Source organism: Peromyscus californicus, unplaced genomic scaffold (assembly GCF_007827085.1).
Source record: "Peromyscus californicus insignis strain IS unplaced genomic scaffold, ASM782708v3 Scaffold_5__1_contigs__length_169319896, whole genome shotgun sequence".
Lineage (NCBI taxonomy): Eukaryota > Metazoa > Chordata > Mammalia > Rodentia > Cricetidae > Peromyscus > Peromyscus californicus.
This window is the reverse complement of record NW_026294573.1, coordinates 21,365,489-21,385,214: the sequence shown is the minus strand read 5'-3', so window position 1 is coordinate 21,385,214 and position 19,726 is coordinate 21,365,489. Positions and strand designations below refer to the sequence as shown.

General features: G+C 48.3%; 1 protein-coding gene across 2 annotated transcripts in view; it reads left to right on the top strand.

Annotated features, from left to right (window-relative positions):
• Window positions 1-19,272, top strand: part of Wasf2 (WASP family member 2) — a 70,803-nt gene extending 51,531 nt beyond the window's left edge. For both annotated transcript variants that reach the window (XM_052716713.1, XM_052716714.1), the window contains exons 3-9: window positions 4,576-4,710; window positions 5,225-5,378; window positions 8,068-8,185; window positions 9,189-9,319; window positions 11,532-11,687; window positions 13,530-14,035; window positions 14,874-19,272. In XM_052716713.1, coding sequence (XP_052572673.1) covers window positions 4,576-4,710; window positions 5,225-5,378; window positions 8,068-8,185; window positions 9,189-9,319; window positions 11,532-11,687; window positions 13,530-14,035; window positions 14,874-15,031 — 1,358 coding nt within the window. In that variant the 3' untranslated portion in view covers window positions 15,032-19,272. The remainder of the gene's footprint in view (window positions 1-4,575; window positions 4,711-5,224; window positions 5,379-8,067; window positions 8,186-9,188; window positions 9,320-11,531; window positions 11,688-13,529; window positions 14,036-14,873) is intronic.
• The last annotated feature ends 454 nt before the right edge of the window (window positions 19,273-19,726 follow it).

Sequence of the window (19,726 nt, the reverse complement as noted above, 5' to 3'; positions counted from 1 at the left end):
GAGGCCAGCAGAGGGCATCACATCCTCTGGGACTGGAATTACAGATGGTTTTATCCTCCATGGGGGGGGGGGGGGCTGGAGGAGGGAGGAGAAGGCATCTGTGGTTTGTATGTAAAATGAACAGAACATTTCTTCTTAATAATAAAAAAAAGAACAACAACAAACAAACAAAAAACCTGGATCTTCTAGAAGAGCAGCCAGGGCTTTAACCTCTGAGCATCTCTCCAGCTCTTATTTTTTTACATGGAAACAGTCTAATGTAGCCCCGGCTGGCCTCAAACTCATCATATAGCCCAAGGGTGATCTTGAATTTTCAATCCTCCCACCTTCATTTCCCAAATGAAGGACTACCAGCATATACCATTATGATGAAATGTTGGAAATCAAACCAACCCACGGCTCTACATGCTGGACAAGCACTCTACCAACAGAACTAAATCTCTGGCTCTGACTTTATCCTATTGAAATGTCATACTTCGGTTTCCAAAATTACAGTAGTTTTTTACATTTGAATAATAGAAACCATCAAATCACTGATTAGAATTACAGTTAAAGTTCCTCTAAGTGGGGGCCGGAGAGGTGGTTAAGGGCACTGACTGCTCAGTTCCTAGCACCACATGTCACCTCACAACTGTAACTCCAAGATCTGACCCCCTCACACAGACACATGCAGGCAAAACACTAGTGCACATAAAACAAATAAATTTAAAAATAAAAGTTCCTCAGGGGCCGGAGAGATGGCTCAGCGGTTAAGAGCACTGGCTTCTCTTCCAGAGGTCCTGAGTTCAATTCCCAGCAACTATCTGATGGCTCACAGCCATCTATAATGAGATCTGGTGTCCTCTTCTGACCTGCGGACATACATGCAGACAGAACACTGTACACATAATAAATAAATAAATAAACCTTTAAAAAGGGGCTCCTCTAAGGATGATTGTGATGTCAGTTTAAGTTTCTGTCTCCCGCTGTCCTTCACTGCTGGTTATGTCATGCAGGTGAGAACTCTGTTTTCTGAGATTAAACTGAACACCATCATTCTGAATTGGGGTGGGGGTTCCCCTAAGCCTAGAACTTAGGATATTTAATAGTCACACTTGGTTTTGATTTTACTTTTGTCACAGGGCCTTGCTATGGTTCCTGGGTTTCACTGGAACTCAAGGGTTCAAGGGATCCTACCCCTCAGCCTTGCAGCCTCCTGAGTTGCTCAGGAAGGATTCCATGCTGGCTTAGATAGCTGAACTCTTAAAAATGGAATCGGGACTGAGCGATAAGAAAGAAGTTCATTTTAACAGTTTATTTAATCTTTCTAGTAACTTGGTGAGGAGGATAGAATCACAATCCCCAGTTCACAGGTGAGACTGAGTTTGAGAGATTGTGACTTCCTATGAAGTACACAGGGGTTGGAGAGATGGCTTGGCTGTTGGGAGTATTTGTTGCACCCAGATCTGGCAGTATACTCCTTTAAATCCCAGCACCCCCAAAGCAGAGGCAGGTGGGTCTTTGTGAGTTTGAGGCCAGCCAAGGCTACATAGGGAGATCCTGTTTCAAAAAAAAAAAAAAAAAAACAGAAGAATGAACAAAGTGGAACACTTGTAGTTCTGTTTTTGTTTTTATTTTTTCAAGACAGGATTTCTCTCTGTAGCTGTCCTGGAACTCACTCTGTAGACCAGGCTGGCCTTGAGTTCACTGAGCTCCTCCTGCTTCTGCCTCCCGAGCGCTAGGGCTAAAGGTGTGTGCCACCACCGCCTGGCCAACACTTGCAGTTCCTACTGAAAACCAGAGTTTAGTTCCCTGCACCCACGTGCTGGCTCACAACCTCCTGTAGCTCCAGTTCCAGGGGGTCTGGCCCCCTCAGCTGGCCTCTGTGGGTACCCACATGCACATGTGCATGCTAAACACGCAGAAACACACACGCACACACGTAAATAAAAATAAATATTACAAAAAGTACACTGGCATAACAGGAATAGCTGAGGCATAGGTCGGGTCTAGTGCTGTGCACCGTAATCTCAGCACCGAGGAAGAAAAGAATGGGATCTTGACAAGTTTGAGGCCAGCCTGGTCTACTAAGAGAATTTGAAACCAGCCAGGGGATCGCAGTGAGACACTATCTAAAAAGAAAATTCTGAGACATAACAACCCAGGTCTTCTGATTTGAGGCCTGCTACTTTTTCCATTTTCCATAGTGTGATTGTGAGTGTGCCCAGGGCCTGACCTGATTTTACAGTGGGGAAGAAGAGCCTGGGGGGGAGGGGTGGGGTACGCACACCTTTACTCTCAGTACTCAGGTAGCAGAAGCAGGCAGATCTCTGAGTTCAAGCCCAGCCTGCTCTACAGAGTGAGTTCTAAGACAACCGCGACTAGACAGAGAAGCCCAGTGTGTGTGTGGGGGGGGGGGGGGGTGGGGGGAACGGGGACACAAGACAGAAAAGAAAAAAACAAAAACAGGAAGAGAAAAGCTGGGAAGGTAGCTTTAATTCTACCCCTTGGAAAGCAAAGGCAGGCAGATCTCTTGAGTTGAAAAGCACCTTGCAGGCTCTAGAGAGAAACAAACTTGTGTTGTCCATGATTACTACGCTAGATAAGAAATTACTTAGTAGAATTTCAAACCAAGATAGTGTGTCTCTAAGGGGCTGAACTTATCCATACCCCACACAGAGATGCAGAGCTTCTGCTAATGGTGAAAAGGCCACTTTACATTCTCTAAACTTAGGCTTTCTGATCTACACAGCAAGTTCTGGGCCAGCCAGGGCTACATAGTGACACCCTGTTTCAAAAACAGGGGAAAAAAAAGTTACTAATTTTGTATTTTGAGGTCCTTTTTGAGATATTTTTTGTTTTTGTTTTTGTTTTTTCCGGGACAGGCTTTCTCTATGTTGTTTTGGAGCCTGTCCTGGAACTCGCTCTGTAGACCAGGCTGGCCTCAAACTCACAGAGATCCGCCTGCCTCTGCTTCCCAAGTGCTGGGATTAAAGGCGTGTGCAACCACGGCCCGGCTCCTTTTTGAGATTTTTTTTACCTGATGCCACACTGTCACCGTCTTCTCTACTAAGGAACAGAAAATCTGGGTCCTTTCTTGGAGACAGAAAGACAGGTTGGCTTGTATTTTTTCTTTTCTGCCAAAGCAGTTGAATTTTTGCTTTTGTTTTGTTTTGAGACAGCGTCTCACTATGGAGCCCCGGCAGGCCTTGAACTAACAGCAATCCTCCTTAGCCTCTCAAGTGCTCAGGTTACAGGTACACGCCATCATCGTTGGGTATTTTTTAAGGTTGGTTTATTTTCCATGCATAATGTTGTATATTTCTTGGATTTTTCCCCAAATACAGTTTTTCATTACTTGGTGGAGCAGGAACATTACCATATCAACAAGAGAAATCGGATAGGATCCTCCACACGGAGCAGCAGTGCAGCTTGTTGGCCACTTTGAGTCCTCTGAGCTCAGGCATTCCCCTTGGTTGTTGCTGCATGGGACCTTGCAGTCTGCAGTTAGAAAGCCCTTACTGACTTAAATTCACCGCTAGTTCACAATGCCCTTGTTCTCTGGTTCCACTGGAGAGGTTAGCTGTGGGTCACCCTGAGGGTGTTGCTTGGCCTTTCAGACTAGGTTAGCCTAATTCCCCCTCAAATACATACTAAGCTTAGAAGCTTTAAAAAAAAAAAGAGAGAGATCTTACTTTAAATAGGTCTCACAATATCTTTAGGTTGGGCAGTCACTTATGTCTGCCTTTGCTTTGTGAGTGACCGTGAGATGGTAATTTACCCGTTCCTACCTCTTTCCTCTGTTCCTAGTGAGAAAGGACCTTGTGGCTCTGAATAACGATATGGAGGTAGTGCCAAATTGCTGTTTCTGTGGTTGCAAATTCTCCTTGCATTCAGGGTTCAAAGTCCAGAGCTCTTTTCTTGTTTTAAAAAGCGAGACATTGTGGGAAAAGACCAGTGGTGTGTTGTTTTTTAGGGAGGGCTTGAACGTTTCAGCCTTTCACTTGTTCCCTGGGGTGTAGATTTGAAGGATTGTAACCTAGAGCAAAGACTTTGAAAGTTGTGGGTTAGAGGACGTGAGATGACCTTTGCCCGCTTAGAAGCAGCTCTGCATCTCTGTGTGGGTGTGGGCAAGTTCAGGCTCCTTAGAGATAGATACCCTCTTCTTGGTTTTCAGTGGACTTTTGAAATTCTACTGTGGAAGTAATTTCTTATCTAGTGTATTAATCATGGACACCCCGTAGCTCCTCTTACCTCTCAGTCTGCTCTCCAGCCGTTTTACAAGGTGCTTGACAGACTAGGAGGGCTAAGAGCCATGGACAAAGGTTTGCATCCACTGTCTGCTCTTCTAGGACTAATTTGTTGACATTGCACCTTTTGATTTTGTTCATCCTGCTTTGAATTTCGTGTTTGTTCAGAATTTGCCAAGAAGGTTCTATTAGTTACAGACACACAGACTGCCCAGGCTATGGCGAATATCTCTCTCCAAGGACAAGCATGCGCATGTGTGTTTGGTGGATGATACACTCTGTAGTCATTGGGTTTGTGTTTCTGTCATTCCTATGCACTAGTGATTGGTCTCTTTGCTCTTTCTAGGTAAATATGCAGAAGACATTTTTGGAGAGATTTGTACTCAGGCAAGTGCCTTTGCCTCCCGGGTAAACTCCCTTGCTGAGCGGGTTGACCGAGTACAAGTTAAAGTCACTCAGCTGGATCCCAAGGAAGAAGAAGGTGAGGCTGAGCCAGAGCTGCAGGCTCTGCTGAGCAGTGTCTGAGAATTCTGCCCCTGGTTTGTTAAAAAGCAAGGGGTGAAATCAGAGAGACTGGTACAGTTCTGCTTTGAAGCAACATAAGCCTGGATAGGGTAAAGAAATCTTTTTTAGCTCTACCACACTCCCACACTCCCTTTCGCCCATTCCCCAATTCCCTTGTTCTCAGATCTCCTTTCTCTCGGTACTGTTTTATTACCATAAAAGTACTTGGAAGATTCGTTTCACCTAAAGTGAGGCCTGTGAGATCTGGCCACATAGTAAACCTTTGTGTTGCTTCTTTCTGTTCCGTCATGAAATGGCTGGGCTGCTGACAGCCTGTGGGGCTTCCCCAGAGCGGGAGGGAGAAAAACCTGGCTGCAGATGGCCGGCCGCAGCCAAGCAACGAAGCAGCTGAGGCCTCTCTGACTAGTGTGACTCAGTGTTTGCTCAAATAGCCTGTCGTCCATTTCCTAACGCCTTCCATCTTCTCTCAGTGTCACTACAAGGAATCAACACTCGAAAAGCCTTCAGAAGCTCCACTATCCAAGACCAGAAGCTTTTTGACAGAAATTCTCTCCCAGTGCCCGTCTTAGAAACCTACAACAGCTGTGATGCTCCCCCCCCTCTCAACAATCTAAGTCCTTACAGGTAACAGCTCTCCCTTGTTGGGGACGTGTGTGATTAAAAACACTACATTGTCTAAAATATCTAAAGAAATGTTTATATCAGAGACTCTTACCGAGCTTACTGTCTACCCCAGAGGTGCTTGTGGCCGCAAAGACAGAGTTCACTGTTTGGTCTCTGAAAGGCATGCAGCATCTACTATAGACTGAAAGTTCGCTGTAACATTGAATGCTGCAGAGTTTAATTTGGTAAAAGCAAGTCCATCTGGATTCCATCCAAGGAATTTAGTTATTACAGAAGCAAAAGGACTTGTTAGCAGGCACTCCTGCACTATGGATTCCCAAGGGCTGCATTCTAGCAGGGCTTCCACTTACTGGGAAAACTGTAGATTCCCAGATGTTTGGGCAAGTTAGTGGGACTGGCCTCAGATGGACTGTTCTAGGCTCAGAGGGGGCCTTCCAAAGCATAGGGAGTAATTGGCATCCTTCCCTGTGTCAGTCTCTTCATTTTGGATACCCTTTGGATATTTTTCTTTGCAAGGACCTACCTTGCTGTAGATAGACATGGAAAAGGAAGGTAGCTTTAAAAACACTTATAGTCCTCCCCTCTGGTGATTTGATAATGCTGTCATCATGCGCAGACCAACTAAACAGAAGTGGATAGTAAATATTTATTTTGCTTGTATCCATAAATAACTTTGGAATAGGTAAAAAGTAATTACAAGTAACTGGAAGTGGATGCTGTCTGTCAGACATGGGTATACTGCAAAGCTCTGTGTGTGTGTGTGTGTGTGTGTGTGTGTGTGTGTGTGTGTGTGTGTGTCCCTAGTGAATTCAAGGACACTGGCCTGTTCAGAGAACCTCAGATAGGAACAGACAGAGGCAGAGACACACAGACAGAGAAGAGGCCAGAGTATCTTGCCCTTTGTTACTAGTATATGAAGTAGTCATGGTTACCCCTGTGGCTGTCATGCTTTAGTCTGATTGAGTTTGTATAGAGTTGTGTGACAGAAAGGTTGACATACCGAAAGGGGTATGATACAGCATATGTATGATGGGATAGGTGAAACAAATAATATTGAGATATTTTACCTTTCTGGAAACAATATTTTATTTTTTAGATACAAAATACAAGAAGAATTAATATCTCCTCTCAGTTATCTAATCTTGGTCTAACAGAAAGAAGCAGTGTTGTCTCTAACTCAGAGCAAGATTTAGTTAATCTAGAAATTATTAGTTGTCAGAGCCTGGAGAGATAGTTCAACAATTAAGGTCTTCAGAAGACCCAGGTTCAGTTCCCAGCACTGGCATCAGGTAGCTCACAACTGCCTGTAACTGTAGCTTCAGGAGATCTGACACCCCCTTCTGGACTTTGTGGGCACCCACACGCATGTGCATACATACATACACAGAGACACAGTACACATAAATTAAATGAAAATAAAATAAATCTGAGATTTTTTTTTTTTTAAGGAAGTATTAGTGTTTGATTTAGAAGTGTAGTCTGTGTGTTTGGAAAAACAAGTAGAATTGCCTTTCAGGAGTTTTAATTTGTTTGCTTTTATTTATTTATTTATTTTGGTTTTTCGAGATAGGGTTTCTCTGTGTAGCTTTGGAGCCTGTCCTGGAACTCACTCTGTAGCCCAGGCTGGCCTCGAACTCACAGAGATCCACCTGGCTCTGCCTTCCAGTGCTGGGATTAAAGGCGTGAGCCACCACTGCCCAGCTTGTTTGCTTTTATTAGTTTGTTTGTTTGTTTTTGGAGACAGCATCTCTCTAGTAGTCTGTCCTCCCTCTGTGCAGTCCGGCTGCCCTGGAACTTGTTATATGCACCAGGCTGGCCTCAGACTCAGCCTTTTATGTTTTCTTCCTTGTGTGTTTCTGCTTGTGACAGGTTCTCTCTACATGGCCTAGGCTGGGCTTGACACAATGCTTCTCTCCCTGCCTCCTGAGTGCTAGAATTATAGACATGCACCACCTGTCTTGGCTTCCAATTTTGTTTTGTTGTTGTTGTTTTGTTTGTTTGTTTTGAGACAGAGTTTTTTTGTGTAGCTTTGGCTGTCCTGGAACTCACTCTGTAGACCAGGCTGGCCTCGAACTCAAGATATCCACCTGCCTGTGCCTCCCAACAGACCTTGTAGTTTTCATTCAAACAGTGGCCGATGTGTTCAGTAGTTCCCCTTGGGTTGGTACTGGACACTGAGCTGCTCTAGAAGGGAGCAAGAAGTAGCAGTGTGCTCGGTTCCTTGTCTGTGTGTAGAAGAGCAATTATACACACAGACACATGAGTGTACAGGTTTCATATGGGTGCAAAGGCCTCAGTGCTTCCTACAGAGTCCTGGGGAATGGGTAGGGAAGGGGAACCAGTGGTGGAAATCTCCTTAGGTGCACAGCACCCATATATCTTTAGGGAACTGTCTGTGACCTTGCAAATGATTAGAAATAATCAGACTTCCTGCTGCCCTAGCCTGTTCTTACCCTGACGATGCAGATTACTGTATGGGAATTGAAGGTATGCAAAGGTTTGTGAGGAGTAGGGGGGCACTGTTCAGAGCCATTGAGAATCCCATGTGGGAGAGGAAATAGGCAATCGATTTGAATGGCTTCCTGATTCCTTAGTGTAAAAACTGCTAACTGGTTGGTGTTTGGAATATTGGATTTGGTTGGGAGCTCATGTGTCTGCTGACAGCTACTTGTCTTCATTTCTGTCCCAGGGATGATGGAAAAGAGGCACTCAAATTCTACACCAACCCTTCATACTTCTTTGATCTTTGGAAGGAGAAGATGCTGCAGGACACCAAGGATATCATGAAAGAGAAGAGAAAGCACAGGGTGAGGGGAAAGGGGCCTCTGTTCTACACATCAGTAGGCACGATTGTGGAGGGGGGATAAAAAGGAAGCCAGTCTTATGTGAAGTAATTCCAAGTGGCTGCTTGCTTGGATGCCAGGTAAAACTCTTTAAAAAAAAAAAGGAATGTGTCCACACCAAACACCACCAGGATGAGAAAGTATAAATCACACCAAATATGTGCTTGTTCCCCTGGCACTATTAACAGTTGAGTGAATTGAGTGTATTTGGGCTGAGTTTTAGAAATGGACTTTTATATTCACCATTTATTTTTCTTTTGCACCTGACTCTACTGGACACTCTGCTAGCCTGGTCCCGTCCCTGCCGGCTTTGCAGCTCATTTCTCAGAGACAAGCACCAGGTTCTGCAGTATTTGGTTTACAGCAGAAGGTTAACCCCTTCACTACTGCGTGGGTGGGGCCGGGGGCCGCCTGGTTTGGAGAGATGCTTCTCTCTCTAGGCTCCTGGTACTGTGGCCTGCCAGCTTTGACCTCGAAATCCCATTAGCATGGCTGTCAGCAGGCCCAGGAGAGTGCCAGAGGCTAGTGCAGCTGCGTGAGATGGAAATCCTTCACTGGGTTGGGTTTCGTTGTTTTTAGCTGTTTCCTTCTATCTGCTCCAGATCTCCTCAGCTGTCGGTCCTCATCCCTTGACTGATCTTTATGGCACAACAAAGAACAAATAAGTGTTTACTAACTTCCTAACAGAGTGCTTAAACATGTGAAACAGTTACCCAGAGAGGTAGCAGTGGCTTCTTTTTGCTAGAGGTGCTTGTGTGTGAGACTGAGCAAATGTTTTGCCCGGGAGGTGGTTTGAATTGGATGGCCTCTAGGTCACTGCAAACCTGGTAATTCTGTAAATTCTGCTGTTATCATGTGTTGTCTAGGCAAATCATCTCATGAGTGTGTGTCCACGAAGATGGGTAGAATTTTAATGAAGCACTTTGGAAAATGTTTTACAAAGGCTTTCTGTTCCTTTTCATTATAGAAAGAAAAGAAAGATAATCCGAATAGAGGGAATGTAAACCCACGTAAAATCAAGACACGGAAGGAAGAGTGGGAGAAGATGAAGATGGGGCAAGAATTTGTAGAGTCCCAAGAAAAGCTGGGGCCTTCTGGGTAGGTGATGTTTTATAGCAATCTTTGAAGGGGTTGGGGACCTCAGGACAATAGACTGTGGCATGATACCTTCCACACCCTTTGAAATCTAGCTGTAGGATTTAAGCCAATACAACTGTATGTCGACTACTTTTAAGTGTATCCATCTAGTGATTAAAATTTCTCAATAAGTCAAGAGACTCGGCAATTTAAATGAGGTGATTGGAGTGGTCTGAAGGGGAAGAGCCATGGCTTCTAGTGCTGCTACTCTGCCAGAAACCAGTATACCTACGGTCTCAGAGGAAAGATGATTGAAAGAGCAAGGAAAATGGTCTTGGGAGCCCTTTGCTTCCAGAGCACACAAGAAGGTTGTACTGAAGAGCTGAGCATGGGAGGGGCGGGGGCAGCCGGGGCGGGTGGGGGGGGGGGGGGGGGGGGGGGGGGGGCAGGCAAGCTGTGCACGTTACCAAAACAAATTTTCAGCCAGTCTTTGTCAGCCTTGGGAGAGACTAGCCAAAGGGACTGAATGCAGACCTCAGAGTCAGTGTGGGAAAGGTTGCTGGGCCACTGTGGAGGCTATATATCTCTGTGGGAAGTGGGGGATGTCATCCTGACCCATTTCCCAATACCAAATCACACTAGAGGTTTAAAGGGGGAGAATGGATTTAAAGGTTGGTTTGATGCTTATCCTGATGTCTGACCCCTGTGACATTCAAAGCCAAGTCACCATGACTGCTTGGCGTGAGTGTCACCCTGGCTTTGCCTCTAAAGTCATTGCATTCTGGCTGTCAAAGAACCGCACCAGCCCATACTGGGTGTTGAGGAGTGATAAAAGGAAAGAGCTGAGTTGTTCTTGCTTTTAGGAATAACTCTACCATGAAAATCTTGACTTTTAAGAATCTTGACACTTGTGACACTTGTTCTTCTTAGATTCAGAGGTTTGTTTTATAAGCATGATGAGGACAGTGAGGGGAAAAAGGACCTTTCTACAGAGAAACCAGTACTAAGGGTGCCTTCACTGATCTCACTACCCAGTAAGGGCCCATTTTGTTCCACAGTCCCGTCCCATTCTGATATAGACACACGGCATAGGATTAGTGACTCTGAGGCCATGATGCCAACTGTCAGAAGTATATGATGTCTCCCAACCTGATCTACAGAGCCAGTTCCAGGACGCGGAGGCTATACCAAGAAACTCTGTCTCAGAGAACAAAACAACAACAACAACAATTGTATGTCTCATTTTGAGGCTTGGGTAGTGAAGATGAGGAGTGCCCCTGTTTTCCAGGTTTAGAATTAGCTGTGTGGCTGGTCTATTAGAGCATGCTTGTGGGTGAAGCTGTCAGAGATGTGTCCAGGTTTGGGGGGTTTTCACAGTAGAGCATCATCGGACAATTGTTCCCCTACAACTCTGTTCCTGGGACCCATTGGATGAGCTCCGTAGAACTCAGCAGTGGTGTGAGGGAGAGGAAGAGAAGGCAGAGCAGGCCAGCTCTGCTAGCTGGTGCCCATTGTATTTAGGAAACGTGTAGGCTTCCTGTGTGGTGTGCTTATGCTTGTACGAGGTTTTGATGTTCATCCAGAGCCCAGTGCTCAGAGGATGGGTTTTCATGCAGCTACCTCTAGCACCTGCCTTAAGCGGCCCCTCATCGTGTGATGGAGGACATGGTAGAGAAGCCACATTTACTGCCACACGGCAACCTGCATTTATCTTCGGCTTGATTTTGCAATCAAATGCGTCCTTAGCCTTTGAACACTCCAGGGACTTGCCTACCTCAAAATCAGGCTGCATGCCAGTCACATGTTTGCAACTAACCTGTAGGACTTGGCTTCATTCTTTGCCTTAAGGTTTTGGGATTCGGGTTTAGCTGCATCTAATATTTGGGAGAGCATTTAAAAGAACTGCTGGGTTTGATACATATGTACGTACACACACACACACACAGAGACAGACAGACAGACAAGGACAAAGTCTCACTGTGTGACCTTGACTGGCATGGAACTTGGTATGTATACCACGCTGTCCTCATCACCTGTCTTTGCCTCCCCAGTGCTAGAACTAAAGGCACATGCTGCCACACCTAGCCTGAAGTATAATTTTGGCGTAACAGGAAATACATGGGAATCTCCTTATTTTGTTCCTCTCTAATAACTTTTGTGTCAGATGCATTCATGTGATATCTTTTAGCTCTGTGTATTTAAACATACTGTGGTGCTTTGCATGTCTTATCAGATACTCGTCAGCCTTGGTGTACCAGAACGGCAGCGTTGGCTCTGTTGAGAACGTGGATGCAGGCAGCTACCCACCCCCACCACAGTCAGACTCCACCTCCTCACCATCTCCTTCCTTCTCGGAAGACAACCTGCCCCCCCCACCAGCAGAATTCAGGTAAATGGCAGAACCTCTGCATCCATCCCGGGTAGTAAAACAGTCAAGAACAAAGTAAGAGTTCAAAATCTAGTTCAGGACCACTAAAATGACTTCAGGCAAGAGTGTGTAGATCATGGGAATAACATTTATCAAGCGTTGGCAGTGTTGTTGGAGTGATCTGTTGGGCACACAGAGGCCCGTGAACTTACTTACCTAAGGCACGTCGACTTTGATGAACTAGCAGGTTGGGGGACCTAGTAGCAGCCGTCTCCTGCTCACTTCTCTGTCTTCGGCTCACTTCTCTGTCCCCTCAAAGCAGGAGCTGAGTGTGGTAACAACACAAGTAATCCCAGCAAAGTTTAAGACTAGCCTGGACTCCATGTGAGTTCTAGGCCATCAGGGAAGGGGAACAACCCAGACTGTGTGACTTCCAGTCTGTCCCTTTGGGTACCTGTCTGTTGGTGTCTTTGGCCAACTTGTACAAAGGATTGCCCATGATTGCTAGAAGGTCTGAGGGTGGTTCCGGCTCCTCTGTTCTCTCTTTTCCTCTCTATGCCTGAGATGCGGGCCTTTGGAGGTGCTCTTCTCTCCCTGGACACCACTTACTTAGTGGCTGGGTATGTTGAAGGACTTAGACAGAGAGTTAAAACAATGCCTCCTCTCTCCTCTCTCCTCATCCAATCACTAACCCAAATCTCCCTCCACAATCACAGTTTTATTTATTTGTTTTTCTTAGTTTTTTGAGACAGGGTTTCTCTGTGTAGCTTTGGCTATTCTGGAACTCCCTCTGTAGACCAAGAGCTGGGATTAAAGGCTTGAGCCAGCATTCCTGGTAGGGTGCTTTCCTAAGCAGTAGCTCTTAGTGCAGGGCAGGTGCAAAGGTACAAGAAGAAAACACGTGGTCTGAGACTTTGAAGCTGGAGCCTCGGGGAGATCTGCTCCCTGAAGTGAGCCTTTACCCTCTTCCAAATCTGGGTCAAGAGTTAGCTGGGAGCTGAGCACGCCTCTAATACCAGCATTCAGGAGGCAGAGGCAGGCCAATTTCTGTGAGTGTAAGGCCAGCCTGATCTACATAGCAAGTTTTAGTCCAGCCAGAGATACATAGTGAGACCCTGTCCCAAATAAACAAAGCCCATAATTTTAGCATGTGGGAGGCCAAGATGGGATTGTCATGTGTTCTAGGCCAGCCGGGACTACATAGGCTACCTCCATTGGGCCAACTCCAAATAGATTTTTGCCGCCATCAAGTCCAATGAGTATTCAGAGCCTAAGAAACAGAAGCCAGTGGATGGATAGGGCTTGAATTGTTTTGTTTGGTTTTTGTTTTGTTTTGTTTGTTTGTTTTTCTAGACAAGGTCTCTCTGTGTAGCCCTGGCTGTCTTGGAACTCACTCTGCAGACCAGGCTGGCCTCTGCCTCCCAAGTGCTTAGATTAAAGATGTGCACGCCCACCGCCCAGCTTTGAATTTTTGTTCTAGCTCTTTCCTGTATGTATTTAGGTCTAGCTCTAGGCTTAAACTAATAGCCACCCATGGGCCACTCTCTCCAGGAGGGTTCAGGAAGGAGCCATCTCCTGGAAAGCTAAGGTTAAAGGGACCTAAGAGATGTCTCTGCAGCCTGCCTGCCAGAACATTCCTCTGATCGTTCCCTTCAGATTCTGGCTGTATTCCTCACATGTTGGAAAGTTCTTTCCCCATGGTGATGCTCATTTCCTTGGTGATCTGTTTTGACCATTTCCATCTGTCTGAGCCAGAGTGAAATGGGAGTCAACTAAGAAGGGCCTGAGCTTGTAGATAAGCCCGCCTCTGGGCAGGTTGGCATCGCAAGAACGATGCTGAGTCTTGTCTCCTTGGCCTTTTAGCTACCCTGCAGACAACCAAAGAGGATCTGTCTTGGCTGGACCTAAAAGAACCAGTGTGGTCAGCCCAAGCCACCCACCCCCAGCCCCTCCTCTGGGCTCTCCACCAGGCCCCAAACCTGGCTTTGCTCCACCTCCTGCCCCTCCCCCTCCCCCTCCGATGGGGGTGCCGCCTCCACTACCACCTATAGGATTCGGGTCTCCCGGGACCCCTCCACCACCATCACCTCCATCTTTTCCACCTCACCCTGATTTCGCTGCCCCTCCCCCACCTCCCCCACCACCAGCAACTGACTACCCAATGCCACCACCTCCCTTGTCCCAACCATCTGGAGGTGCTCCTCCCCCTCCCCCACCTCCTCCACCCCCAGGGCCCCCGCCTCTCCCCTTCAGTGGTGCTGATGTCCAGCCTGCTGCACCACCGCCTCTTTCTGATGCCACCAAGCCCAAGTCCTCCTTGCCTGCTGTGAGTGATGCACGTAGTGACCTGCTTTCTGCCATCCGCCAAGGTAAATCCCAGTGGTGGGTCTGAGGGCGGGTACCCTTTCTGAACCTGGGATGGGGGTGCCGGATCTTCACCCTTTCTAGGGAACAGCTTTCCTGGACAGCTGAGAGCTTGGGACCCCAGGGGTGGGAGTGGGGCTTCCCTAAGGATGCTGAGATTGAGAGTTCTTTCTACATTTGTTGAACGTGAATTATTTTTAAGCTGGGATCCTGGAATTCCTTAAAATGAGCATGCTGTATGTTGTGTTTACATACATACCATACTTTTTCTTGGGGAAAGATCCCCAGAAGAAAATGAATCACTGCCCCAGCGGGCAACTTTTCTGCCAGACTCGGTTGCAACTGTCTTCTCTGCTCTGCTGTTTATGCACTCCCTCTCTGCTCCCTCATCACCACTTCCCTTCTCTCCCAACCATCAACTTCCCTCCCTCCTCCACCAACCCCACCCCCACTCCACCCCCGTCTCTTGTCTCTCTCATTGGTCCCAAGGGTTTGTTGTGGGTGTCCTGTTGGTGACCCTCTGAGCCCTACTGTAGCAGGGACTGGGAGTAGTCTGAGCACTTGCCTGATGGGATATGGTGGTAGTCTACCTTCATAGGGAAGCCTGGGGAGCAAAGGACCATGTCCACGGCCAGGAAGAACATGGGGCTTCCTTTCAGAGATGCCCCCAACCCAGGGCTGTCTGTTGGTTCTGTAAGACCTGTCTTCCTTTTTATCTTGCTCCTGCAAGAATCCTTTCTGTCCTTTACAATCCTGTCCTGATCATCAGCCATTATTCATACTCATTCTTGAGGATTCCTAGGCTAGGGCTGTGCTCCTTAACTCTGCTCCCTCTCCCACCAGGCTTCCAGCTTCGAAGGGTTGAAGAGCAGCGGGAACAAGAGAAGCGTGATGTAGTGGGCAATGACGTGGCCACCATCCTGTCACGTCGGATTGCCGTTGAGTATAGCGACTCGGAAGACGATTCCTCTGAATTTGATGAAGACGACTGGTCGGATTAACTTTCTGCCTGCTGCCCACATTCCCTTTTCTGTCTTTCCTACCTACCTTCTTTGATTCCCACTGTAACAGTCTCATGGGGGAAGGAAGGGAGGACAAAGAATTGCAAGGGCCAAAGCCTTCCCTGGAACAACCAAAGATGTAGCTGAGTGCTTCCTCCAAATCACCATGTACTTTCCCTCTTCCCTGGCCGTGGGCTCTTGAGGGTCCATAGCTGAGCTGATCCCCTTCTCCTCAAGTGACTGTTAACTGTTGAGAGGAAGGAAAAACCCTACAGCAGATCCCTTTGGTTGGGTGTCAACTGGAGACAGTGCCTTCCCCTAAGAACCCTTTTAACCCATGGTCTTCCTCAAAACCCTTACATCCTCTCCTGGTCTTAAAGCAATGGGTGTGGCCTGTGTGGACACAGCTGGTCCCTTTCCTGTACCCTGAGAGTATAGGACAGGCCAGGTGCCCTGGCAACTAGACTGTCAACCCCTCTGCCCCACACTCAGCCCTCTGCAGCAGGTAGGGCGACTTCTCTTCATCCCTGCCTGGATGCCTTTGTTCCGGAAGGCATCCGGCCCCTAAAGAATGACTCACTCCTTTGCCCAGAAGTGATGCCTTTCTGAAGGCTGGGGCTGTTGCCTTCTTCCCACTCTCCTTCTTAGTGAGTGTGGTGTTCAGGTGTCCTTTGCATGCCCCTCCCTCACCCCATGTGCCTTTAGACTGCACAGCCCAGTTTTAACCTCTGATATTCATGACCAAACTAGCCCTGACACCCAGGGACCTGGGCCTCTGCTGACTGTCAGGAGCAAAACTTGAAGGCGTGGCACCGCAGGACTGGAAGAGAGTGGGGTGCCTTGAGTCCTACCCTTTTGGGACGCTCAGGCCAAGATGAGGAGTGACACTCAAGGTCACACAGACAGTGACAGGGCAAGAGCCCAGGTTTCCCATTTCCAAGTCACCTGTGTTTTCTGGGACCAAATAATGAGCACCTGCTGGAGTCTGGGCAAAGCAGCCCTGCTCCATTTTACTCCAGCCTCCCGAATGCAGGGTCTCATTTGGAGGGCTTGCAGTCTGTGCCAGCCCCACGAGTACAACCTGGACACTCAAAGACCTCTCTTGTAACCGTTTATCCCCCTTTCTGTCTCCAGCCAGTCATGTGGCATGGAGCTGTGCTGGGGAAGCAGAGTAGGGAGGAGGAGGAGGAGGAGGAGGAGGAGGAGGAGGAGGAGGAGGAGGGCGGCGGCAGCCCTGGCAGGTGCAGGCTTCAGCTCACTGCAGCTCCCTCCTCTCCTTTCCCCGATTTCAGCAAAGGTTCTGCCAGCTGTAGAAACTTCAGTCCCTCAGGCTGGCAGCCGCAGCAGGTACCTGCCTGGGGGGGGCCCGGCAGCCATGAAGAAGGTTGAAAGGCAGAAGGACATGGGGTCTTCTTCCTGGCTCCCCACCTCACTGCATGGTGATGTTGGCTCCCCCTTTACCCTCCTTTCCCAGAACTAATACACCGGTGCTATTATTCAGGAAAAACTGGTCAGCTTTGGCCAACAGCAAGGTTTCCTCTCTGCCCCAACTGTTGTGTGGCCTCTTGTGCTGAAATCCGCTGGATTCTCTGGCTTCAGAGCCTGAAACAAAGAGAAACAGGATCTGTCTCTACCCAGCAGAGCCAATGGTTGTAGTAATTGCCAAAGCCCTCATAAACCCCTCCGGCTTGAGGAGAGTGCAATCACGGGCACTGCCGCCTGCTCTTGCTCCGCACCTCCCTCTGCCTCCTTCTTAACTGAGGTGGTGAGCACGCAGGTGCCAGCGGGCCCTCCTGCTGTGGCTGCTCCGGAGTGCCCTGTCTGTCCCCGTCCGTCCCCTCCCCTGCCCCGCGCCTGGCACAGGGCTTGGCACTCCATGCTGCACATGTTTCCCACCCTGGGTTTGAGAAGCTGAAGGTGCTTTCATCAGAACCTTAAAATGGCTGTTGACCCCGGCTGCAGCCCAGCAGGGGCTGGAGAGGCAGGGGAGGGCAGTGGTCCTTCCAAATACAAGTCCTGGGGCTTGGCCAGGACGGGGTTTGTGCCTAATGGTTCTGACTAAATGACTCCCCTCCTCCTGCTCTCCGGGAAAAGGGAGCCAGAGGCACTCACTGTGGTTCTGTTCCGACCTTGAAGGGGCGGTATTGGCCTGGCTTCTGGAATGGACAGAGTCCACCAGGAAAGACTGGGGGCGGGAGGAGATGGGGAGGGGCCCTGTCTGCGGAAGGTAGGATTAGATCATTAGCTCAGTGACCTCCTAGGGTTTCGATGTGCTGTGTTCTCATCCTACAGCTGGTTTGGTAATGATCTGCAAGTCCCGGAGAGCAGCAGCACAGCTCTGCCTGACGCTCTCATTAAAATCCATGCAGCCAAGCTCTGCTTTGTAGCAGCCGGCCTTGCGGAGCCTCCTCAGCTTGGGGGGCTGGGGACCCAGTCGGCTGAGAGGTCCTCTAGGCTCTACTTAGGCTTATGTGTACAAAAAAATTAAAACATGCTCCTCTAAACCCAGAGCCCTTTAAAATAATAAAGAACCCAGTGCAGATAGGTGTGTTTATGGAATCCTGTAATTGTAGAATACAAAGTCTAGTGGTTATTTAAACTGGGCTGAGGCTGCTAAGAGTATAAAGCAGTGTCCCATAAGGACTCTTAAGTGCAAAAGCCAAGGAGCCACCTCCCTTCCTGGTCTGCCTAGCCCAGGGGGCCTGCCCCCATTCCTGGGGCCCAGGGGCCCGGCTTGCAATCGGTAGTGTCAGAAGTGACTTGTGGCTTTGCCTTGGTCGTGAGATGATTTCATTCCAAGGGTGGGGGTGGGGGGGATCCCTTGGAGGCTTGGAGCAGCTGGCCCAAGCTCCAGCTTGCCTCCAGTGGAAGCTCAGGCGCCCTCAGAAACGACCCTGGCCAATGTCACCGCAGAGCTGAGGCAGTGTTGTCAGGGCTAATGTGAAATCTCTTCCCGTGGCGCCGATCCTCCGACTCCACAGCGCCAGCTTGGACAGATTGAGGTCTCTGTGGCTTTGGTGACCCTGCTTAAGCATTCCCACCGTGTCCCTGCTCTGCACTAGGACCTGCCTCCTGCTGCGGCCCTCACTTGACCTCGGCCTGGGCAGGGAGGCAGTGTGCCGGGGCCAGGCGCTCCAGTTCAGGAGATATGTCAGCCTTCTTGGGGGGCAAAGAGCTTTGAGCTTGGCCAGTGCCCATCCGACCTGGGACCAGGTGTTGCACAGAGAATGCCTTCTCCTGAGCTTCCTGCCACATTCACTTTAACAGGGCCTCAGTGATGGCCAGGAACAGTTCTGTTACTGTATTAACTTGATTCAGTTAATTCACTTGAGAAACTAACCAATTTTTACTCTCTGCCTAGAATGATGTACACCTAGAAGAGAAAGCGATCATGCTCCCAAAGTGCCTTGTTTTCTCTGATATAAATATATTTATAAGGACATATTCCAATAGGTTTTTGGGTGTGTTTCCCACATCAAGATTTTGTGAACTAATAATATATAGTGGGGATACTGTCTGAAAATAGACCCCTTTCTCCTAAAAGTTGGGAGATCATAGTAGTAAAATGAAGCCACCCTCACAGTGGCCCTTTTTTCTGCCCTTTCCATACCAGTAAAAGAACATCCGCAGGCTGGTGTGGTGGCACACGCCTTTAATCCCAGCACTTGGGAGGCAGAGGCGGGCGGGTCTGTGAGATAGATCTAGGACAGCCTGGTCTACAAAGCAAGTTCCAGGACAGCCAGGGCTGTTATACAAGGAAACTCTGTCTCTAAACAAACAAAGCCGGGCAGTGGTGGCGCACGCCTTTAATCCCAGCACTCGGGAGGCAGAGGCAGGCGGATCTGTGTGAGTTCGAGGCCAGCCTGGGCTACAGAGTGAGTTCCAGGAAAGGCGCAAAGCTACAGAGAAACCCTGTCTCAAAAAACCAAAAAAAAAAAAAAAAAGAACAGCCACTTTTTTGAGACAGTGTTTCAGATAGACCAAGCTGCCTTGAACTTGCTACGCAGCTGAAACTGGTCTTGAACACCTGACCCCCCCTGCCTCAGCCTCCTGAGTTCAGGGATGATAGGCATTTAATGCCTGGCTAGAACAATTTTTTTTTTTTAAGTTTTCAAGTCTGGTTTCTTTTGTTTCTCTGTACTTCAGTGCCCTGAAGGTTCCATGTAACTTTTATGTATACACATGAATAGTTTAAATGCCAACATTTTCAATAATTTGATAAAAGTCTTCATAGCCACTCAGTCACCTCTGGTATATGTTTGTGTGTGTGTGTGTGTGTGTGCGCGCGTGTTTCATGGGAGGAGGGTCAGAAGAGGCAGCCCTGAGGGCCACAGGTGGTTAAGGGAGCTCTGTAAGGGGTCTGTCATGGGCGGGCTCCCAAGGGCAAGAGGCTTCTAGCTGGTTTGTAGGCACAGGGCCCTTGTGGGAGGACAGCCCTAGAGCTAGCTGCCCACAGCTCCTTGCACCAGGCAAGAGAGGTGCACACACTGAATGCTGATGCTGCCTCCCAACATCTGGCGGGCATCTTGTCTGCCTCTCAGACCCCAGCAACTTACCTTAAATAGAACAGTTTACAATGGGGTCCGATAAAAAGGTTTAGGCTGCTCCACGTCCCCTCTTTTGCTTGTTTGAGGAAGAATGAGGGGGCTGGGTTTGCATTCTGGACCCCCCCGCCAAAAAAAAGAAAATAACCTA